We start from the raw sequence: 25681 nt of genomic DNA, 5'->3' as shown, positions 1-25681 counted from the left end.
CTTTTTTGTAAAAGTCCTCCTTATGTTCTTGTAGTTTCAAAAGTCTATCATAAATCTAATCCATAGATTTATGATAAAAAAATTATAAAAGTAGGGTAGACATGTGGATGTTATCCGGCTAATCAAAACGTGCATTTATCTAACAGGTACGTTTCCCACAGATCTTATTTCGAGCTATTTTCTAAAATCCTCTGGAGAAATCTCATTGCTTTTTTGTGCTTACTTCCTGGTTTTAGGACGCGCCACTGCAGCTCTCTCGTCTCCTCTTCAAGCACCACACTTTTCGCGGCACACGTACTTACAGCCAATCAGCTCTGAATGATTTGAGATGACGTATGGTGGGGATGGCAGCTCCGTGCCCCTCTGGTCATTATTTTTTTGCCACACGCATTACATTACAAAATACTCTGAGCATGCGCAGTGAAGTTTTTACAGTCACCGTTGACTTCACAGCGAGAGGAAGGGGCATAATCAGGTTTTGTCCCACATGGCTCTAAACAGCTCAATAGGCACACACTGTGACTGTAGACACACTAATTAGAAGAACACAGACTAAAACAGCAATGTACAGACGAATCAGATGATTAAACATGATCTTAAAATATATTTTATATATTTTTCTTTTTTTTTTTTTTGCATTTTTGTAATCATTATTTGTAATACTTTCTGCTGACACTAGGTGGGGCTGTGCCCCACCTGCCCCTAATGACCAGTCGCCACTGCTTATTATATGTTATAGTTTGGATTCCTAAAGCTTTTATGGCACATTTCCATTGCAGCGCGTAGCTCGCTTTAAGCGTGCCGTGTCGTGCCGTCCCCTTTTTTGGTTGTGCTTCCACTAGGCCTCGTTCCGGCGCGGCACGGCGCGGGGCCACTTTTTCCCCTCTTTTCTGGCCCTAGAAAATTGTGGTTCTATCGGGGCCAACAAACAGGGCTGAGTCGGGCTGAGTATGCTAAACTAGAGAGAGGAGCGCTGGCAAGAGGGCTAGAACTACAACAAGATGGACATATTTGACCGTGATTTAATTGTAATACACGTTTCAAAATGATGCCGAAGTAACAACATACTGATACCGGTTAGTAAAAACCATGAATTAATGCTTTGTCAAGTCTGCAGACAGACGGCAGGCGAAAAACCTTTTAAAATTCGTGTTTTTCTAGATGGAGATTGGCTAAGCTAACGCAGTATATGCCCCGACCGTCCACACTCACAACAACGGCCTATACAGACATAAATAAGGCAGCGACTGTATTCACCATGACACAGGCAGTCTGTGGTGTGTACTTGTTTAACTTTTGTCGAGTTTCTGAACATATATAAGGAGCTGTGAGCTCTGAGTGCTCACAGCTAACGGCTGTGTTGTGTTTCTGGATTTCTCATTGAAGATGACGTCACGGCTCCGCCTACACTGCGTTACTATAGTAACTACCCCAGTTCCTAAACTGTAATGGAAGCGCAGCATGAAGTGAGTCGGCCCTGTTAAGGCCCAACGCGGCCAAGCCGTACCGAGCCGTACCGAGTGTGGCCGAGGCCGACCGTGTAGTGGAAATGCGCCATTAGTCTACTATCCCATCATTCAAGGGTGGTTTTCACTATAAGTAATGTTTTTTTTTTTTACTATGTTCAATCTGAATTTACTTTAAAATAAAAAAAATCTAAATTGATTCTGACTTTTCTACATCCAACTCACAGGTTTATAATTGCTTTGAGAAAATGGATTATTAATTTACCCCTTTTTAGAAGTGAAGATATAGTAATTTGTTCTGGGAATGTCATTTTCAAGCCTGAGACCTGAAAAACAGGCTCGGGGCTTAACAGGTTAAGAAGAAGAAAAAGCTAGCAAGAGTACAGTATATTTTAAAGCTTAAACAACTACCCAGTGTTGTCAACATTTTTCAATTGAAATTAGCTAGCAGCGGTAGCTTCAAGACTCGCTAAATCTAACAAGAAAGTTGCCAAGCCGGCAACCCTTACATCCGTCCCTTTTCACGATTCCTTCCAGAGCCACTGCCCCAAAATGATAATTTTCATCGTAATGAACACAAATAACGATTATGGCTATTGTTAGTACTCATAGCCATCAAGCTAGCAGCTGTAGTACCTAGGCAAAATTTGGGCTGTCAACTTGTATCGATCTAGAAAACAGTGAATCATACATTCGTATAAAGCTATAACAGCACCATTTTCATTAGACTCTCCTATGCTTGGTACTGTTAAGGCCATGATTTTGACTCCTTTGTTTCTGTGAATAATGAGTTATTCCCTAGTCCAAGCTGAGAAACTGTGATGACAAAACACACATAGTTAACAAAGCTCCCCTAGAGCCCCAGTAGCCTTTTTAATCATCCACATACTTCCTTATTTGCCCACATGTTTTCTGCAGTCGCTGCACCTGTTGACTGCTGTATGGAAAGGCTATTGGCGAGATAGATGTGAGCTCAATAACACTCCCTTTGAATTAAGCATGCCTGACAGACAGCATTTTAGTGCCCTTGGTTTGTTTGCACATTTTCAGACGCAGTTACCGTGGCTGTATGTGGAGTGTTTACTCTGTGGAGACTAGAGGGTATGCTAAAAGGAGAAGAAATGATGGCAGGGAGGAGGAGGAGCAGATGTGGCCGATATGCTGCACAGCTACACTTTCACTGTTGGATCAGAAGCATTGGCTTTTAATGGAAAATGACTTGCGCTCAAGTAGTGTTAATTTCGTCAGCTATTTTTTAATTTAGTCTTAGTCCTGTGTTAAATTTCCTTTTTAGTCATATTTAGTCACCTTCATCCTGTTTTTATTTAGTCAAGATTTAGTCGACTAAAAGTCTGAGCATTTTAGTCTTATTTTAGTCAAAGAAAACTAATTATTTTAGTCTACTTTTTGTCAATGAAAACGGAGTCTTTTTTTAGTCATCAGATTATATTGAACATTTCAGTCAAACTAGTCTAGCCAAAACCAATAATTTGTCATTTTAGTCAAATTTATTTCACAATAAGATTATATCTTGTCCTTATTTGATGAAAAACACAGGTTGAATGATTAAGAATGCAGCTTTGCAGAGAGTATCTGGTCAGGTTTGTGGTGTTTTTACCAGCTGTGTTATGGCCACATTGCTTCCCTTCTGATAAAACAATGCATTCGCTTTTTTTCTCCGCCTCATTGTAGCGAAAATGGGCCCAAATATCACATCGTTTCTTTCTCCCAAGCAGTCATTTTGACGGACAGGATCGTAACATTTCCGTCATAATCCATTATTACCCGTCGAGTGCACAATTTATCACTCACTCGCGCTGACAGGGGGGTATTCGGTTAACGCGAGTGCGACCACTGCTCCAAAGCCCTGTTGTTTCCATTTTATTTTCTGTTAAATAAGGTTAGTTAGACCATGAGTTAGACCCGAGTCTTCCTGACAGTTCATATAATGCCGCTGCCCGGTGTAATTCAAATGTACCGCCGCGCGCAGCACAGACACACAGCTGCTGCCCAGCCGCAGCACCGGAAATGGAACTGCTGGGAGAAAAACTGACTATCAGAGATGTAACGTTATCTTTAATAATATTTCGTCTCCTCATTTTTCGTCAACGAAAGTAAAGAGAGATTTTGGCATAGTTTTTATTTAGTAAACTACATTTTCGTCTCGTCACTTTTCGTCAACGATATTGCATGATGATTTCGTTACAGTTATTGTTTACTGCCGTCGGTGCCGTCTCGTCATCGTCTCGTTTTCGTCATGGAAAAAAAGGTCGTTGACGAACATATTTCGTCATAGTTTTAGTCAACGAAATTAACACTACGCTCAAGGTTGTATTGAACAGCATTATAATTTCTTTAATGGGATGCCCAATATTTTGAAACAGGATGTCCGAGTGGGACTGTAGACCATACAGAATCAAGCTGAAGAGCTGCTGCAAGTTATCCAGAGACAATGATTTTATACTGATACTTAAATACTGATTCTGTACAAAGCTGCTCATGTGATTTAAAAAAAAAAATAGTTTTATTTATTGAAAAAGTATTAAAATACACATACATTGCAGACATGTACACATCATCGTGGTTTATACAAACAGGAATATGAATTTATCTAAATAAATACCAAAAGTAGAATTGGGAAGAATAAACTCATTACTTTTATGTTCATAGTTATATACAATTATATAAAAAGTAAATCTTCTTTAAAGAGTTAACCGTTCAGTTGAAAGTTGTATTACATTTTCTATGTGTTTGTTTATAAGTTAAAAAAAAGTAATAAAGTTGGGGGTAACTTGTCATGATCTATTTATGTATTTTTACAAAATATATAACCTATTCTCTAATTTAAATCGAAAATGAATTGAGGTAATGAATGGTAACATAAATGTGTTAAATGCACTGCTCTAAGTGAGCTCCACTGCAGACCCTGCTGCTGTGTCATGGCCAGCATGTGAACGGGCCACAATGTTGGCTTTATTAATCCAAGAGCCACAGAGGGCTGGGCGGAGCTAAAGAATGGAGAATTCCTGGAATTTTGGCCTGCTATAACACTGATTCAGACGCTACGTGAGGCACACGTAACTGCATTATGTTTGTATAATCAAAATATTATAGATGCAGCAAAGAACTGCATACCTGATGGTAGATTTCAGTGTTGAGTACTGTCTACATTGAAACTATTTTCTAAACAAATTATAACCCACTGTTCATTGATACATTTCTTTTGTACATCTGCTTATGACTAATATCCACACATTTTAGGAAACATTACTACAGTATATACATTTGGTTTATCTTATTCTATCTTACATATGATGTGTTTCTTATTCCTGCAAATACTACTTGCATCATTATGTTTACTGCACTATTTTATTGCATGTCTTATTGCATGTCTTATTGTATGTTGCATTGTTAGAGGGACCCTAGACTACATACAAAAAGAAAATGTGTATGCTTTTTATTATTATCTTTTTTTGTTAAATGTACTACCTGCAGGTGCAAAAGCTTTTGGCACTGCATTCTAACACTGTTATGAGCGAGTGAACGTAATAGTGAGGTAAACAAATGTATAGAAACAAATAGTTTAAATTAGTTATACATACCAGTGTTTCCCCTAGGTTTACTGCCTTGGCAGGGTGCTGCTCGGGTACCCCCCCAACGAGGGAGCAGAGAGGAGCTGTGGATTATTGTTATTGTACAGTAACAAAGTATTTGTACATTAAAAAGTAATACAGTACAGTGTTACACTGTACTGTATTACTTTTATTCAAACTGTATTCCCTTCTTATCATGTAGCCTACACTGTAAAAACTGTTGCTTTGGTAAAACTTAAAAAATATGTGTCAAGTGATTCCAAGCAATTTTAAGAGTTTAGTCAACTTTTGCATTTTTTGAGTTGGTGAAATGTACTTTCTTTAGTTTTCCTCTACTCAAGAATGTGTTACTTTGCTAAAACTTAAAAAATATGTGTCAAACGATTCCAAGCAATTATAGGAGTTGGGTAAACTCACTAATGTGATTTTTTCTGCATATGAAAAGCTGAGATGAGCCTACAATTAAAAGCCCAGATATTAAGTGTAACCAATGCAAATAACAATCTGCTAAGAACCACACGAGAATAAAGTAAATTATAAAACACAATTGAGTTGCCGGAACCTATATCAGGGTTCTTACACCTTTTCCAAAGTCAAATTCAAGCACTTTTCAAGCATTTTCAAGGTGCATTTTCAAGCTTTTCAAGCATCTTACAGCTGTTGTAAATGACATATTTATATACACATACTTATACTCAAATGATTATTTCCCTACCTCACATTAAATCAGATGTTCTTTATGCTATAAACAACCAAATGTGTGTTTCATAATAGCATTCTACATGAGGATGACAAATTAAAAATGTTAGAAAAGAAAACTAAGTTTAATATTTTAAAATGAGTGACCCATCTGTACGTAGACTGGGCATCCCATATAACCTGGCTGAGCCAATATAAAACGATCAGCCAAATAACTTTTCAATACATTATTGATTACTATTTTTGAGGTACTTTTAGGTTGGCAGTAAACACAAGTCAGAGGTACATGGTGTACTTCTACTCCACTACAGTTCAGAGGTACATGGTGTACTTCTACTCCACTACAGTTCAGAGGTACATGGTGTACTTCTACTCCACTACAGTTCAGAGGTACATGGTGTACTTGTACTCCACTACAGTTCAGAGTTACACGGTGTACTTCTACTCCACTACAGTTCAGAGGTACACGGTGTACTTCTACTCCACTACAGTTCAGAGGTACATGGTGTACTTTTCCTCCACTGCATGTATATAATCCCTTTAGTTACTTCACAGATGTGGATGAATGATGTGAAATATAATCAAGTGTTAAATCAGACTTTAGTTCCACCTGGAGTAAATCCACAAGCTACCCTGCAGTATACAAAGTCATTCAAACTAGCTGCAACTTTACCAGCTTTGAGAACACTTTCATGATCAATCATTATAAAACATATCGTATACAATTATTAGGAATGCTCCAATCGCCAATTTTGGAGCCGATCGCCGGAATCAGTATCGGCCGATACCGCTCTCTTTTCCTCTCTCCCCCTCTCTCTCTCCCCTGACAGCCTGTCAGTATCTCCTGCAGCTCACTGATCCAGTAATGAGTGACCCGACAGTGAAAAATAAATATATTTATAACTAGTTTAGCTTGTTCCAGAGGTAGATAAAATAGCTAAGTGTGTTAGGTCTAACTCTTAATGCGTGTTCTGCTCCGCTCACCGGTCCGTCACAGCGGGTGGAGCTGCAGGATTTCTGCTTCACACACACGTTGCATACCGCTATTTTATTGTCATTTTCGGACACTTAAAATACTGCCAGACTAGTGAAGCCATTTTGGCGAGCTTCTTTTGCCGCGCACAGAGAAAAGTGTCATGTATTTTACATGCAACGATAGCCTAATCTAAAATGCTCTACGATGGCGTACCTTTCGTGTGGTGTGGCTCGTCAGCGCAGACTCTCGCATCGTTATTGTTGTACACTTTGCAGGAGGCTACTCTTGGGCTTCGCTTGACCCTCGTCTTAGCCATGGCTTGTATTTGTCTTCTGCTAGCCAACGCTCGTTGAAATGGCAACCTCCTGGCATACTGTCATCTATCACTCATCAGAATGCCCAGGTCACACACGTAACAAAAACACTTGCCGGTCACGCGCATTGCGCGGGAAGGCCGGAGCGGAGCTGTTTTATGTAAAAGCGAAGCAATTAAGCGCGCTCCGACTTCTTTATTTTCTTTTAATCTAAAAAGCGAAGTAAAGCATTTACAATTTCAAGCACTTTATCCCAAATTCAAGCACCATTCCCAAAATTCAAGCACTTTTCAAACCTTGAAAACACCTCGTACAATTTCAAGCATTTTCAAGGATTTCCAGCACCCGTACGCACCCTGAAAGTGGCACATGGGTCCTAGAATAAAAAGAACAGACGATTATTTCAACTTTTATCTTGATAAGTGAGAGCGCAGGCCAGTCTACATGAATGCAGGGCAAGGCACGTTTCTGTCCAAAGGTTTCCATGATGGAGTCGATAATGTTTTAAAATATCACTTTGAGTAGTATCCCATCTGTGATTAAAAAAATAGAAATGGGTACGTTTACCTGATGCTCATTATATTGGTATGCAAACATAACACGTCTTGAATTAACCTCTGAAACAACAACTAGTCTGACACACTCAAGGGCTTACCTAATGTGAACCTGAAGTCCATAGCAGGAGGCAAGAGGAGGTGTGACTGTTTTCTGGTGAGGCAAATGAAAGAACAAAATAGTTACATGATGACAATGTAACAATCATTTCAGTAGAATTCATCAAAACATATTTAATTCAATTAATGGAATCAAACATTAAAACACAAGTATCATTTAAAACGGTATTGTATTTATATACATTTATAAGGATGGCATTTATTAAGGATGGTATTGTTAGATACCAGTACAATTCCATGATTCTCTACACAGCAGATCCTAATAACTTCAATATACACTCCTTTATCTCGTTTGCATACTGTCTAATATCTACTTTATGTTGTAGTAAAACATCTCCTTAATAAAACTGTATTTATTGATGTTTCTCGCTAAAGACTGCATTTTACTGTTCTACATTGAACACATCTTGCTGACGTTATACATGCCTCCTCGCCCAATACACAATTTTACTGAATTGCGCCTGAATGCACCTTAACTGAAGTCACCTCCGTGACTTTCTACTGAGAGCTAACGTTAACTCTCCTGCAGATTCCAACATGGATTTGCATCTATAGCGTTGCATAAGCATGAAAAATATAGTTTGCACTTAATTTTGTATAATAACAACTCGATGCTGTAACTGCAGACTATGAGTTTAAATTGGGTACACTAAGATTGTAGAAAGATAATTCATTGCTCACAGTAAAACAAACGGCGAAATACATATAGAGGAATTAATATCAAATAGGCGCATTAGTAACTTACTCTTACATAACCGCTGGGTTATAAAGTAGTAGGGAATAGTTTTAACGGAGGTATTTTATCGCACAACATGCACGGCAGGAGAGCCTCTGAGCCCCGCGGCCGCATCACGGTGCCCGGGCCAACGCTTAGAGCGGCATAGGGGAGCAGTTTGCGGAGTTGATTCTTAATACGTACTCTTAACTTAACCACTTTTAACAGAATTGCGTCGGTAAGCACTTGATGCAAACTTTGCCCAACAACTTTGCGTGAAGAAATAGACTACATGAGCACGACAGGGCTGAGTCTAACTTTAACAGCAGTAATGGCGCTGGCATGCATTAAAATGTCGATGTTTCGTTCAAAACAGTGAATACAAGAAAAGTAAATAACACTTTCTAGTTAAAAAGCAGTAATTAATAACTCAGGTGGCATGCTTACTTGTTTTACGATGGTTTGAGGAGGATCCAACGCAAACACGTGTCCAACTGCTGAAGAACCAGTGCAAAGAGGAACAGGAAGTCTCACACCGCGGTATTCTCGTTTGAGGGCGTGGCATGACCGTGGCGTTGAAAAAAGCATTTTTATTACGTTTTCCAAAACGTCTTTTTAAAGAAAGTTCAGAAAATGTGATATTAATTTACAAATTAATGAGTTCTTAAAACATGTTCTCATTGTTGCTTACGTGTTACTTATTTAAACGCACATTGAAAAAAAACTAATTTAGGGCAAGTAAATTACATAAAAAAATTGAGTTTTGTTGACTTCACCATCGGAACTGTTTTTACAGTGTACACTTCTTCCTTTCATTGATACATTTAAATCACCTGACTACAGCATATAACATACCTGCTGCAACCCTGTGCTGCTGCTGCTTCTCTCTGCCTCATCCTCTATTGCTGGAGGCAGCTCCACTTCATCTGATCTCTGATATGAAAGCAATCGTGTTATGATCATATTGAGCTATTGGTGTGAGTCTAACATTAAACAAGCAGTCTGCTTGTCATACATTGCTGACGATACATTTTAAGAGGCCATTTGTTGAGTCACTGCCGCTAAATGCCCTGCCCTGCCCTGCATATATATATATATATATATATATATATATATATATATATATATATATATATATATATATATATATATATATATATATATATATATATATATATATATATATATTAAAAAAAAAAAAACACCTGGAATTTCAGGCGGGGCTCCGTTGGCAGGGCGCCCCGCCAAGACAATGGTAGGGGAAACACTGCATACCCTCACCTCATGGTGTGCGTCCAGTAAACGGGTGCTTTGGGTGAAGGAGAGGTTGCTGTCACATCTTGCTTGTTGACACACCTTTAAAGTGTGTTAGTTGAAAACAGCAGGCTGCAGCTGAGAGCATGCATTCCATTATCATGCCGAAACACACCTGCAGGGACATACACCTGACATTCCTCTTCATTAACAATATGCAAAACAGCACATAGCCCTGTAAACATCTGATTGGAAACCAATGCAGAAGAGCTGAGAAGCAGGCTGTATTACTGAGTGCAAAGCTCTGTAGCCTTCATGCATGTTGTTTCCTATTGACTGTTTAAATGCGGGACTGTTTTTTCTTAGAGGAAAATGTAGATTATGTGGAACAGTAGCTCATCTCAGACATCCCAGATTTCATTCTGTGATGTGAGCCAAATGAACAAGTGAAATGTGAGTGTTTTGTCCTACTTGACATCTAAGATGTGCCACCTTTTCACATTCTTTTGGAATATGATCATTGGATTTTGGGTTTAACACTACACTGAGAAGCCCATTGTTGAAGCGCAACAATGAAAAAGTCAGTTTTGGGACTTGTTATTTACTATATTCAATATTACACCTCTTTTCAGGATCATTAACTCTTATCATGATCACTCTTATTTATGGAGCCAGTCCAGCTTTCGCTCTGTCGTCATATCCTGATTTCCAGCTTTGATTAGGGATGGGTACCGAGCCCCGGTATTAAACGGGCCCCGGGGCTGAATTATTAAAGACCGTGGGTACCGTTAAGCTCCGACGTTATCGGTCTTTTTATCGGTACTGGAGACATCTAAAAAATATGTCATGTGTATTATTGCTACACAAACATTATATTGCAGTTTTAGTGTCACCAACTCCGTTTCTAATACGCAAAAAGACTGCAAAATGCGTCATTTTTTGTATTTTCGATCTCTCCAATCCAGACGAGAGATCTCTCTCCCCCGCCTGTGTGCGAGGGGGCGGGGCAGTTTACACACACGCAGCTGCTACATGCAGCAACACACACACACGGAGGAGATGGCGGAGAGAACGCGCTCCGAGGTGTGGTTAAACTTTACCCGTCTCGCTCGTTGCTCGTTGCCTTAAAGTGCAATAAGAGTTTAGCATGTCAGGGCGGTAACACGAGCAATTTGTCTAAACATCTTGCAAAAGTGCACCACGTTCAGACGGAGAAATGCACCGGGTTCGACTGTCTCTCTAGTAGCTCTGTAGCCCCATCCACGAGTAACGTTTCCACGTCAGGTATATTATGTATGCTAGCAGCAACACACGGAGCTAACTCAATGATTCAAACATGGGTTAATGATTAGAGGGAACTGAGTTATTTAGTTTGTTAAAGTTTCAGCCATTCTGTTCACAGTTCTGTCATCAGATTATTTAATATGATTTGTTAAAACGTTGTTGTTTCTGTTGATGTGAAATATTATGTATTTCATTTAAATAAAAAGCAATGTTAGTTTTGTTCACAATTTGTTAATTTTCATTTAATTGTTTATTTGAATAGGGACAATGCACATTAATGAACACTTTAGACCAGGGCTCTCCAACACGTCGATCGCGAGCTACCGGTAGCTCGCGGGCAGCTTTTCAGTAGCTCGCCGCTCGATTATCGATGATAGCGTAGTAAGGTTGCTTATTGATTTTTCGGCCGCGGCTGGACAATAACGTTTTTTTATTTTAGAATTTTTTCTGTCACACGAATATCAAATGGTCGGTGACGCAGAGATCAAGGAACAGACGTGACAGCAGCACAGCGACAACACACACGGAGCAGTCTGCTTTCTCCACCAGCACCAGTCCAGAACCAACAGCAGAATGACCCGCTCTGAATCAGGCCCTGTCGCTGCGCCTCAGAGACACACAGGGAGGGATTTGTGTTTTTTGAAAAACACTCGTTATCGTCATGTCAGGTTTTTGGTGGATTTAATCAAGTCTTGGATTGCAGAGTATGAATGTCCTCTTGCTATTTTCAGTTGATAAATACTTGTGTAAAGTTTGTGAAGGCAGGAGGAAAGCTTCCGCGATCACCGTCTCCTCTCCGTTCCTCCAAACCCCGCCCCCTCCTGAAAATAATGAGTGACAGGCTGATAGTGACCCGATAGAAACTTTATTATTCCCTTAATCACTGATTGAGATATGATGAAGCTAACTTAATCTCATACATTCATGGGATTTATGTAACAGTAAGACAGAGAATGTAAGTGTGCACCCACATGCACTATTTTTGTTTTTATAATGCTATTGTAAATACTCCTGCTGTTTTCAGACTCAAGTCCTGTGTGTGATGCCACATTCAGTGTCTTTTTTTTAACAGAAGACCGTAGCTAGAAGCTGCAGCTAGACTGCAGAAGTATTAGTTTTTTGTTTTTGAGGATGGAACCATTTTCACACACAGATATAGGGAGGCTAGACCTATACAATTGATTTATTATGGTTTATAATTTAATGTCAAGACGAAGAGAAGAAGAAGAAGAAGAAAAGATGGCTGAACAACTGTTCAGTGTCAATCCTGTGGAGATCTCCAAAATAAGGTTCAGCTTAAGTCTCAGCAAAAACTCACAACATTTCTGGAGCCTTGTAGACCCAGAAAACTATAAGAACATTCACCAAGCAGCACTGAAAATGTCTGCTTTATTTGGTTCTGTTATACATACCTTTGTGAAGCAGCTTTTTCTGACATGAATGAAATCTAAATACAGAACAAGACCGACTGATGAACATTTAAATGACTCTATTAAGTGAACCTAAGTGGGTCCAGCATACACCTCTATGGTGGACTGCATGCAGTGCCATTCGTCTCACTAACAAAAGAGTGAAATGCTTGTAAGGTGGTGATTAAGGACACTTATGTGAATGTTCAGTGATGTACTTATTATGTGGGCCATAATAATATGTGAGAAATCTTCGTTTTCTTGGACCTTATTTTTGATAAGCTTTAGGTATTGCAATTTCACACGTGTACAAAAGTATAGCTTAATTCAACTGATGAGGGCTATGTGAATAAATGTAAGCGATGTGATGCAAGTAGCTCTTGGCCACTTTCATTTTTTGAAAGTAGCTCTCAGATGAAGAAAGGTTGGAGACCCCTGCTTTAGACAAATAATGCTTCAAGTGTAAATATGCCGGATTTTAGCTTTGAGCTAATTTCCATCCGTAGTCCCTGACATACAACATATAGTTAGTTTACCTCATTTTTCTCTCCAAAAGAACCGATAAGAATACCGTTAAAAGACCGGACCGATAAGCGGTACCGATAAAAGTAGTAGTACCGTTAAAACCTTAACGATACCCATCCCTAGCTTTGATACCTTGTGTTATTCGTAAGGGATCACTGGTAACATGAAACCTTCAGTAGTGTTCTGCTGCACAATTAAGGCTTTGATCTCTATGCTCTAACAACAGACACACACGCCTGTGTGGCTATTGCTGACACTTGGATAGCATTATTCCAGTATATATCGCTCAAATCCCTCACTAATGTGATAAGACTGTATATCAACAGCCTCATATGGGAACAGGCTCTGTGGCGCAGTGGACTAGTGCGTTGGTGTTCTTATCAGGGGAGCACAGGTTCAAACCCCACTGCAGTCAGGATGTCGTTGTGTCCCTGAGCAAGACACTTCACTCCAAGTTGCTCCTGTTGCCCACAGTATTGAGTATGTAAGTCGCTTTGGATAAAAGCGTCTAACAAGTAACATGTAATGTAATGTAATGTATTATGGTCTGTGCTTAAAGGCAGTCCTGCTGCATATCAACCTAGCTGCCACAGCAGTGCTGTTCTTGCATATAAAACAAATGCCCATGTTAATCCTCTCTTTTCAGCTATATCCTATGTATTTTACTACGGGGTTGATGCTAACATTGAGTACTTTCACATTGCTTGAAGTCTTATACATGTGTGTTTTTTTTTCTGTCTTCTTAGGAGAAGAAATGCTGGCATTCTCCCTAGTTTGGAGGACTTGCTCTTCTACACAGTCGCAGAAGGTCAAGAGACAATTCCTGCTCATAAATTTCTCACAGTAAGTCCTTCAAATTCAGTTCAATGTGATGCTGGGTGCTAAAGTTGAGTGTAATATTGAGTATGTAAATCGTTTTGGGTAAAAGCATCTAATAAGTAACAATGTAATTTCCCAGCATTGATAAGTGCATTACAAAGTTATCTCTGTACTTGTGATTGCTTCCTATACATTCTTTCTATTCAGAAGCGTTTGTAATTCCTCCATTTTTAGGCACTTAAAACGACTGGGCTCCGATCTGGGGATCCCAGACTGAAGGAATGCATGGACACTCTGAAAGAAACTCTGAGGAACTCATCAGACGGCGTTACGCTCGACAGGCACCAGTTTAAGAAGTAAGGCGTGTCGTGTTGTGTCTTGTCCTGTGTTTAATCCCCATCATGTACATCTACAATAGTGGCACTTTTTATCGCCTTAACCAATCACTTTTTACTATTCTTGGCACAAAAAAGGCGTTGTATGTTGTTTTTTTTAGCACATTCAAACGTGCTTAATTGTTTACATTTGCATATTGCCTACATGCAAAAATGTAACAATTAAAAAGCATTTGGACTATTCTGTTTTTGTGTAAATTGTGCACTTCCATTTCAATAAATTATATAAATGAGCTCTTTCTGTTTCATAATACAAGAAGAATGATATCAATGTATTTAATGTAAGGTTATGCAACATTGCATTTATTGGTGGTTTGTTATAGATATTTAAATAAGATCCAAATGCATGTTATACCCCACGTGGGACATGAAGAGCCTTGCGTCCTAATAACAAAGAATTTAAGATACTGTAGTCCACTAGCAGGCTTTTGGTGTCTATGAAACAAAACTAGCTCTCTTCACCACTCTAAAGTTTTCAGAAATGTGTACCTGGTTAAGACCTCCTGAGGCGCTTTCACACCGCAGTACCTTTCCCACAAAGGTTCATCAGAACTTAGTTCATGAGAACTCTTTAGTTGTGATGAACTAAGTACAGATCGCGTTCACACCGGAATAAGTCCCTGGGGAAGGATTAGGCAAATGAAGCCGCTGACGTCACTTCTTCTTCTGCTTTGGGTTTACTGGCAGGCCGCAAACAACTTCACGGCGTATACTGCCACCCGGAGTCCCCGGCCGGAAGTCCCCGGAGTTGGAGTGGTTTCAGTAGAAGCTGCTGGGACTCCCAGCAGCTTCTACTGAAGCCTTCTGAGTAAATCGCCAGAACGCCGACACCTCCTCATCTCCACCGCTCCCATGTTTTCTTTTGTGTTGCCATAAGTTAGTCTCTCTGCGTTTCTGCGCTGGGCTAATGCTAATGATGCTAATGCGAGGATAATAAAATGGCGGCTTCACCAAACTTTTTGGGGGTTTTTACGGGGAGTGGTTTGCAATCCGCCCAGCCAATCAGAAATTGGAACCTTTTTCTCCCACGAAAGTCCCTGCTCTCTAGCAGCGACGGCAAAGGGGGTAAAAAGGTTCTCATGAACACATTTTTGTTCCGGATTTTTTTTTGGTGTGAATGCAACATTTCAGAACTATATCGGAACTAAAGTGGGAAAAGTACTGCGGTGTGAAGGCGCCTCTAGAGTAACGGTTTGGGGAAAAACAACCAGCATAACTGTATGCCTATATAATCATAAAATGCCCTATACTGGGGTTTTCCATTAGATATTTGTCAAATACATCTATTGACAGCAGTCAGTGGGAAACTCCCAATTTCCTTCCTTTTTCACAGTAGAAATGATTCTGTTTATGAAATGTTAAGCTCTCAGTATTTACTTTCCCTTCTTCAAGTATACATTTAAGTGCAAGGCTGGCAAATTATTGTTTAATGAGTAACACATTTAGGCTTAAGGAGAAGTTTGTTTAAATGTGAGCATCAAAACGTCCCTGAAACCTTCTGATAATGTCACTACACTATGATGGTTTCCTACAGTCTGTGGATTGATCATTGATATAGTGATCATTAATCACTATATTCAAAATGTAACTGATCAATATGTTATGTTGAAACTTCTTCATCAGCCACTTTGCATAGAAGTTTGTCACACTTCAGGTTGCAAACTTGGTTGACAAACTTTTCCTCCGATTGCATGCAGTCACTGTGTTTGAGCATGCTATCTGTGGTTTATTTATCAGGTGTGTCCAGAGCAACATTGTCCTGCTCACTCAGGCCTTCCGCAAGAAGTTCGTCATTCCAGACTTCCAGTCCTTCACCTCCCATATTGATGAGCTGTATGAGAGTGCCAAACCTCTCAATGAAGGACAGGTGTGTCCTTTCATCTATGACTCTTTATTTTCTTTTTTGTTTCTGTCAGAGCATCATAATACAGATTCATTTCTTCCTGGGTTCAGTCTGCATTCAGCTGGTATTAAAGGTATCAGATGTGGGTGTGTACACCTGCAGGAAAAAGCCACCTCGGAACATGTTAAAAGGATGATAGTTGTATTCACACCTGCACTGAACTACCTGCTATTTTCACCAGTGGTGCTTGGTTGTTTTTGTCACCACTTTTCTGTGTGTTGTCAAGTTATTCTAAGTGCTAGTTTCGAAAAGGTTTAGATATTTAAAAACACAGTTCTCAGTTAGAAAGCATCCGTTGTCTTCTTAAATATTTTGGTGCACCAGTTAATTTTGTAATTTATTCACGGCTTTCATGCTTTGACAAGTCAAAATAAAAGTGTCTACTGGCAAATAACTATACTGTACCAACATGCACATTAACCTGGCGGATTCAGACCCATAGATTTTAATAATATTTGACGGTCACAGTTAATCATGTGTGATCAACTTGGTGAAATTGAAAAAGAACCATAACAGAGACAGTTATGCCGCAGTTCCACTACACGGTCGGCCACGCTCGGTACGGCTCGGTACGGCTTGGCCGCGTTGGGCCGACTCACTTCATGCTGCGCTTCCATTGCAGTTTAGGAACTGGGGTAGTTACTATAGTAACGCAGTGTAGGCGGAGCAGTGACGTCATCTTCAATGAGAACTCCAGAAAACACAACACAGCCGTTAGCTGTTAGCACTCAGAGCTCACAGCTCCTCATATCTGTTCAGAAACTAGACAAAAGTTAAACAAGTACACACCACAGACTGCCTGTGTCATGGTGAATACAGTCGCTGCTTTATTTATGTCTGTATAGGCCGTTGTGAGTGTGGACGGTCGGAGCATATACTGCGTTAGCTTAGCCAATCTCCATCTAGAAAAACACGAATTTTAAAAGGTTTTCGCCTGCCGTCTGTCTGCAGACTTGACAAAGCATTAATTCATGGTTTTTACTAACCGGTATCAGTATGTTGTTACTTCGGCATCATTTTGAAACGTGTATTACAATTAAATCACGGTCAAATATGTCCATCTTGTTGTAGTTGTAGCCCTCTTGCCAGCGCTCCTCTCTCTAGTTTAGCATACTCAGCCCGACTCAGCCCTGTTTGTTGGCCCCGATAGAACCACAATTTTGTCGGGCCAGAAAAGAGGTGAAAAAGTGGCCCCGGGCCGGGCCGGGCCGGGCCGGGCCGGGCCGGGCCGGGCCGGGCCGGGCCGTAACTAGGCCTAGTGGAAGCGCAACCAAAAACGGGTACGGCACGACACGGCACGCTTAAAGCGAGCTCTGCGCTGTAGTGGAACTGCGCCATTAGAGGCAGGGTCACGTCATAATTTTTCCAAAGCTTTGTTCAGCTTCCCCAGCACGGCCTGCATTTCAATGTTCATCCAACTCTGCAGAGGTTTTTTTCTCAGCGTTCAATAATAGTTTGAGTTCAAGAATAAAAAACCGGCAGCTTAGTGTGAGGCAGTGTCAATAATAAGGGGAAACATTGTCCTTTTTCGTAGCGTTGAAACACTTCTCTGGGGTTTGTCAAAAGGCTTCCTGGAAAAAGGCCGAAGAGTTGTTGCTATAGTGGGTAATGTAAGAACATAAAAGACAAAAGTAAAAAACTGTCATTTCCTGTAATATGAGCCTCTCGGGGGGAATTCTCTTGTCAACACATGAGGATTTGTGCGGTCAGTCGTTATTGCTCCAGTCAGAGGTGAAGGTGAGCCTCTGCTGCGTCGACACTCTTTCATCTTCCTTCCCGCTCTTTCAGGTTGCAGACTACATTCCTCAGCTCGCCAAATTCAGCCCTGACCTGTGGGCCGTCTCCCTGTGCACAGTGGACGGACAGAGGTGAGACACGAGTCCTGAGCGGGGACAAGTATTAAAGGGACACCGTCATGTTTCTCAAATGTTTTCATATTACCTTTACTGTTTGTAGGATGTTTATCAGTCATCATCATAATGGCAGCTCTGTGCTCTGAGTGAAATCGCTGACTCCATTTAACTGTTTGCTAAATAATAACCAAATGGTATCCAGTAAGGAATGCAAACGAGCCCCTTCTGATTTAGTTTTTACTGCAGTTTCAGAACCATTCCTTAGTTTCTAACTTATAAAACTCAAGGGGGATTTTATTTTACAAAGTGTTTCAAGTGCCACTTATTGCTCATTAATGAGGTTGGGTGAAATAAAAATAAAATCCTCTTTCTTGAAGGCAGTGTAATATTCTTAGTAAAGCCCAATATCTGTTCGTTGATTCAAGTCAATACAGTACGATATATTTTATAGTCCATACAGGTCATTTGTTTTGGACACAGTTCCACAAAAGACAACAATAATAGCGAAAGATAAAATACTTAACATGTTAACACACTACTTGTGTACAAATACACAGCTTGCACATACACAAATCACACACACCTACTGACAAAAGCGACCTATTGCACAACCGTCATGGCTCCCAATACTTGTTGAGAAGCTTAATGAAATGTATGGTTTAATTTATTGCAAGACATTTCAATATATTGTACAGGTGTTGTGTGTTTAACAGTAAAAACATAACCAGTATAAGGAATGTAGCAAAGAATAGTATAATGATATCAGCAGGTGTCTTGATCCGTTCGGCAGTTGTAAAATTCCATAGGTGTGTATATTAGTTGTGTTTTTGTAAGCGAGGAAGTCATAAAGATAACGGCACTGAACAGATTGCGTTATCATGCTGTCACTGAAGGTTATGGTTTTCCCCGAACGGCATTCTATGAAATGATATCTTCTTAATAAGAACATTTTCCTTTGATTGTGTAGTCTGTTCATGGTTCTCTAAAAATGTTGTTTTCTATTCACTGACATTGCCGCTGATTTTGCACGCTTAGATAACGTTTATCTTCTGTCTTGTAGACACACAGTAGGAGACACTAAGGTCCCCTTCTGTCTGCAGTCCTGTGTCAAGCCCCTGAAGTACGCCATCGCTGTCCACGACCACGGCACTGAGTACGTGCACAGTTTTATTGGGAAGGAGCCCAGTGGCCTGCGCTTTAATAAACTCTTCCTCGATGATGATGGTGGTGAGACGATACACTTTTCCCTTTTTCTCTAGTTCGTTCCTTCAGTTCATGGTATATTTTTCCTTTCCTACACACTATTGTAAAAATGTTGCAGTGTTACTCTTCTATTAGAGCTTTTAGAGCTCTAAGGGGGGAAGACTTTGTGTCATCTTGTCATTACATTTGCACAGCATGATTATAACTAAAGAGGAAGAGAGCTCATTACATAGAGCAGCTTATGGAATAGACTAAACTAATTCTTAGTTTTACTCTCCCTGAAGAGAATATGTCAGAAGTCACCTGACCTCCAGCTGACCAATGATTAACACGAGAGCAAGACTTTCTATATCCTAATTTTCTTTTTACATTAAAACATTTTTAATTATTTGATTTTAAATAAATGTCTTCAGTTAAACAGTAGTCGATTAGCTTGACTCATTGTTGCTTAGTGGCATCTATCCAGCTCCACTCACAGTTGAAACATGACACTTCATCATCGCAGCTCTATTTGTATTATTCAAACATGAACCCATCTTCATAGATCATCACAGATGTGTTAAAATGCTAAATCTGTATTTAAATTAATCATGCTTTTAAACATGATATTATTTAAATATGTGTTATTTATTGTAGTATAAATATTAATTAAAATATGTATTATTCAAAGTATATTGTAGTGCAATGCACATGTTTCTTCATACTTTTATAAATGTGTTACTTTATATAATTAATTTATGTTTATAAATATTTCTATTCTAGACTAGGAGCAACTGTGAAGTAACCCTCCCAGAAATCAATCCAGTATTTCTCATTCCGATAGCTAAACATGGCAGAGTTTAAGGTGCTTGCCCCACGGGAACGCATACGGCAAAACGCATAGGATTAACGCAATCGCAATCGCAAAAAAGCTTCCGTCCACACGCAATATACACCGGATAGTGTCTGTTCACACGAGACAGCAACGTTTAGCTCCAACCGCTGGAAAAAGCTGCAGTACATATGCCGAGCCTGTACGTGGCGCTGTAACTTCCTCCACAAAAGCAGCGAAGAAGCATGGTTGCCCTTCTGTTTATTCTCCTTGGTGGGGGCCGAGTGAACCGGGCAGAGTTTTTCGCCGGTCAACGTGTGTAAAGTTTAAATCTTCCGGACAAAATTATAAAAGTGCCGGTCAAAGGTCTTCTTTGTTATTTATTAAGCTTTAAAAACAAATGAATAACGACTATATATATATAAATACACGGAGCCTGTCCTCTCTTTTTCCTCTCTTCTGACAGCGTCAGTGTCTGTCTCATGCAGCAGCTGATCCAGTAATGAGTGACCCGGCCGACAGTAAAAAAATAAACATATTTATAACTAGTTTAGGTAGTTTGAGAGGTAATTAAAATAGCTAAGGGTAATAATCTGAATTCAGTGTGCAGTTTACTTTTGCGGGGGTGAGCAGCAGAGATGGGGGAGGCAGGGCTATTGCGTCATCATTATCACAAAATGATCGTATAGAGGCGATCACACGGAGCCGTATGACCCCCCAGAGCGCTCCGTTCCCAGATCTATCCACCTTTGGACCTGTTATCGTTTGCGGGGTCCGTTTCTATCGTTTAGTTACGGCCTCATGTGGCAAAAAGGGCTATACACAAGAGAAATATGCGGATACAACCCGTTTTCGTCCTTGTGGGGCACCAGCCTAAATAAGAGCAACTTTCCACACAGACTTTGTCAGTGTTCCAAGCTTTGTGTGTGCCAAATCCACAATCTCATGTCATAAAAACTTGGCTACATGCCAAAGTAACATTTGAAAACATTTGTTCACATCATTCTGCTGCTATTTTGTATATACTCTATTAAAACATATATTTATTTTTAGTATCTTCAGTCATTGTGTGCTCTACATGTATTTGATTTTCAGTGTTTGTTCTGTCTATATACAGAGCCCTCAGGTGAGTGTTTACACTTTGATCCTCTGCAGCATGCTAACTGAGCTTTTTTTATTTTGTGCAGATAAGCCCCACAACCCCATGGTGAACGCTGGTGCTATTGTTTGTACTTCACTGATAGAGGTAAACGCAGAAACACTTTCCCGCTCCTTCATTTGTGTTTTCATGTTCAGTCTGTGTCATTTCCACTGTAACCTTAGAGATTCTGTGTATCAGTGAGCTGCTTATCAAGTTAATAAAATGAAGGATAACATACAGTTAATATTAGCAGATAATATTGACTGTTTAACAATGAGCTGAGTAACCTATCTTTAATTTAAAACAATGCTAGGAAGACTCACAGTAATGCAGTTTTTAGCTGATTTAACACCTAGTTCATTTCTTATCATGTTTTAAGATTATGGTGTTCTTGGTTAAGACCCAAATGCAGTGAAAACAATAAAAAAACTAAAAACCGCTCCTTATTTGACATGCACCAATTGATGCTCCTATTGCATACAGTCATCGCATGTACATGACATTTGTTATTTTAACCAGTGAAACTTCACTTTTGTTATTAATATAACTAAAGAACACGCTCTGGGGAAGAATACTAGCTTTTGTTCCTTTTTAGCTCTCTAAAAAAGTAACAGTAACACTGCTGTGTCACGCCTCTAGTGCGTGTTCAGCTGTTAAAATAAAATGGGCGTATCTCAATGCACGTCACATTCAGTTCATTTTTACCTTTACTCGGTGCAAACTCCCAGTTTGCTCAGATATGTATGACTTTTGACTCGGCTGGAATCATTTCTAGGTCACCACCTTAGTCCACTGTCATGTGTCCTGTTGTGGTAATTAAGTGTAAATCCTTCCGGAAGGCACTCAGCCAGCCCCAGCACAAAACATACTCTGTTATCGTCCCTACTGAAAATAACCTGGAAGTGGAGCTAGTCAAGTGCAGTGCACGCAAACCAGCCTCAATCTGCACATGATGAGACAGGAAGTGAGTCAATACTTACCTGTCACAGAGCCTCTATCGTTTCACCACAGCTTAGTGTGACCCTGTCACGATTTATCTGCAGTGTGAAGACAGATAACTGACAGTGACTTCAGAAATGAATCGCTTGTCATATGAGCTGCAGCTCACAGTTTCACACATAACAAGGAGAGATGAAACATGGCTTTAACACCAGCTTTTTCCATATGTTTTAAAGCTCTTTTCAGTGTTAAAAATCATTTTCGGGTTTGACTTTTAATTATTTTACTTCACAGGGGCTCTTTACATAATTGTGCTGGCACTGCATAATTAGCACTTACACAGACACATTCAGAAAAGAGCTTTCTATAAATAGCTGCAAGACTAAATCACAGATGTTTTCTTTTGAATATCTTGAAATGAGCTGCACAACACATTCTCTGCTATTTGCTACAAAATGCTCAATGTCAAAGATATTTGACTGTAGGTTTTCTGGAGAGGACCTTATGTTGGGCCAATCTTTTGTCCCAAACAATTAGACTTGGAACAGAATTTGTGTTCACTAATAATATGAATATTTGTTGTTGATGTTGTAAGAAACAATATGATACCAAAGCTTGGAAATCTGATTATTAGTGGGGTTTTTTGTTACTTGAGAGGAAGCAATATATAAAGGGAATGAAATAAAATCACCACCTATGTATGAACAAGCATGCTGAAGCATGTGGCCTGTTTGATTTTCATTTGGTTTTGGACCTCTTGTACTCTTTGTCAGAAGTCTCAGGGTCTGGAACCTGTTTGTTTTCCATTTCCACATGTTCAAAACACATTCCCATTTCAAAATTCACCTGTGCTTGGTGTTTATCAGTTTACAAATATAATCCCATTTAACTTAATAATCATATTCTTGCATATGTCTCTCGAAGTTGAAACAATGGTAGTATTATCAAACATGTGGCTGTATTTTACAGTGTATATCTGACAATGGCCCAAGATATACATTTGTAGTTTATTGTGCAATAAAAGCAAAGTTGACAACATAATTGTCATAGTTAGTCATTTTACAATGGCATGTTTATGAATTTGGTGCCATAAAGTACATTTTTAAACCGAGTAGTACTGTTTCTTAACATTTATACTTTCGGGGCAAAAGAACAATGAATATTTATTTGAAGACCAGTTAAAGTACACTGAGGAAAATTATTACATTTGTTGTGTTAAAACTTTAATTGAACACAAAGGCTGCTTGAGGAAACATTGGACCTTAATTTCTAACTTGTCAGCAGTATTTGTGAATTGGATCTGATCTGTAACAGCAATGTTTAAAAGCTTACTTTTCCTTTTTATTGTTTAACATATGAACAAACACAAGACACAACAGATACCATTAAAACACCTTTCCATTTGTGTGACTGTTGTGTGTTGTTACAGTTGTCGAACAGAAGTAGAATTTAGATTAAAATGGTAATCTAAAATACAAAGAAGATATCTTTTAGTAGTTTCAATAGTTCAGCATTTTCTTCTCTGAGAGTAAGATGAGAAGATGATATGAAAGCCAATAACCTAAAGCTATTTAGCATTAGTTCATAGAAACCAAAAACAGCTGAAAGAATACTACTACTAAGTTGAAATTCCATGTTTTTTTTCTTTTTTTAACTGTTGGGTTAACTGATTTTACCACTGGCACCAAGTGGCTAAAACATGAATAAATGCATCAACTAAGCAATTAACTAAGTATGAATCTGAAAGCTTAAAATAGCTAGCTTAGAAAAAAGACTTGAGGGAAACGTCTAACCAGGAATGTAGTAGTATTTGGAAGTGCTTCAGTGTTGTTTTTAGTGGAAGATGTATGATATTGTGAGCACAGGTTATGATATTGGTATCTAAGAACGACTAACAGCAGCAGACCCGACAGCCTCTCTGAGATAACCAGACTCGGAGAATTAGCTGTTGTTTGCCCAAAGATAATTCCCCAGAAATGGTGCCAAAAAATGCAAAACAAATTCTGTTCATATTAATTAACAAATGTATGTAAATTAGTGAGATTTAGTGTTGGTTGGTGTGCTTTTGAACACGCCAAGCTAGGCGTTTACCTGTTTCTGTCTTCATGCTAAACTAGCTAAACACGTCCATGACATTATTTTGGTGATCTATTCATCTCACTTTCCAAGGGAAAGGGCTTAAATGTTGAAAAACTCTTAAACATTTCCAACAGTGGTGTAAGCAGATAAATACTAGGCTAGGTTGAAACATTAGAAGAGCACCAACTGTACTTTTTAATCCTCTATTAGATTAAATCTGTTCGTTCTGTTATTTTTCTTCCAAGTAAGGTCCTTTGTAATATTATTACCGTCTCTGTACTCCTCATTTGTCAAGCAAATCAACCAGTCAAAACACCTTCCTCATTTAGATTTGTAATGCACGTTATATAAATCGTTTTAGTTTAATAGATTGCTGTTCAGATAAAGCTTTCGTTACACAGCAGACCTGTTGGACATACAAAATGACTAAAGACACTTTGCAGGAATGCTCCAAACACATCTCCTCACATTTTTCTGAGACGATCATGAGTGTCAGTGTCCATCTGCTCACCATTGTTTCAGTGTTATTTGTTTTCTATACTGAGACTCAAATGTCTCCAATGCCAGGTCAGGTCGCCCAATTAGCTTTAAGCTTGGGGGGAAAACTGTTGGATGGTTGAAGTGGCAGAACTGTTGTTACATGGTGCTTGAAGGCTACATGTTGTTGCTGTTTTTACAGACATAGGAACTGTGGGAAATAATGACTGCTGCTGCAGGTCAAATGACGTTGGTAATTTTTTCTTCCTTTTCCATATCTTTCTCCTCCCCAATCCCCAGACCCCTACCCCACTCTTCTCTCTTTCTCCTCCAATCAGATCTGTAGAACTCCCATTTAGTGACTCTTTAACACCTCCATCAGTGTCACTTACTTTTTCTTCTGCACAGTAAAGTGTAGAATTTTTGAAATGTACTGTCACACATAATGCATTTGTCTTTTAAATGTAATGTTAAAAATATGCGCACACCATCCTATATATTTGCAACTAATGCTACAGAACTATAAATGTGCATGCATGTCCATTTGTACTTTTGCTGTGTTTTCTGCAGTGCAATAGGCAACATAATAAGCTTCAAAAAGGTACACAAACTGTGCATTCTATTCTCAGAGGAAAAGCATTCCTCCCTTTGTATCCTGCCCGTTGTTTTGTCTGACAGTCTCTTGACACATGACACATGTTGACATATCATCCTCAAACACATACACCTGCTTTACAGTAACCTGTAATGCAAACCTAGCTGCATCACTTACATTTACTTGGATAGTCACAGCTGTTTCAGCTTCCAAAAAAAACAACACATTTACCTTTTTACTGATTAGACAATATTGAGCCCCCTATTTGGAATCAGTGAGACATAATGGTGGGACATGTGTTTCTTTAACTGACTTAGGTCTGCTGATGCACATGTCTACTAAATCTCCCTTTTTAACTCTAAAGATTTTCCACTGTGTAATCAAGTCTCATCAATCTATTAATATTTGATATCTATTTTTATATTTATTGGCAAAACTCATGTGATTCTTATTCATTTTTTTTTACATAAAAATCCACAAATGCATTTTCTAATTCAGTAGTTTTATTTGGTCAGCATTAATATTTTAGTCTGATCTATAATGATGCTGTGCTTGTC

General features: G+C 39.2%; 1 protein-coding gene across 2 annotated transcripts in view; it reads left to right on the top strand.

Annotated features, from left to right (window-relative positions):
• Nucleotides 1-25681, top strand: part of glsb (glutaminase b) — a 51382-nt gene that overhangs the window by 6952 nt on the left and 18749 nt on the right. For both annotated transcript variants that reach the window (XM_034134669.1, XM_034134670.1), the window contains exons 2-7: nucleotides 13656-13752; nucleotides 13963-14084; nucleotides 15861-15990; nucleotides 17815-17894; nucleotides 18940-19103; nucleotides 21081-21139. In XM_034134669.1, coding sequence (XP_033990560.1) covers nucleotides 13656-13752; nucleotides 13963-14084; nucleotides 15861-15990; nucleotides 17815-17894; nucleotides 18940-19103; nucleotides 21081-21139 — 652 coding nt within the window. The remainder of the gene's footprint in view (nucleotides 1-13655; nucleotides 13753-13962; nucleotides 14085-15860; nucleotides 15991-17814; nucleotides 17895-18939; nucleotides 19104-21080; nucleotides 21140-25681) is intronic.

The sequence above is a fragment of the Trematomus bernacchii genome, unplaced genomic scaffold, assembly GCF_902827165.1.
Source record: "Trematomus bernacchii unplaced genomic scaffold, fTreBer1.1, whole genome shotgun sequence".
In the NCBI taxonomy this organism is placed as follows: Eukaryota; Metazoa; Chordata; class Actinopteri; order Perciformes; family Nototheniidae; genus Trematomus; species Trematomus bernacchii.
The sequence above is the reverse complement of the archived record's forward strand: the minus strand, read 5'-3'. Positions and strand labels throughout refer to the sequence as shown.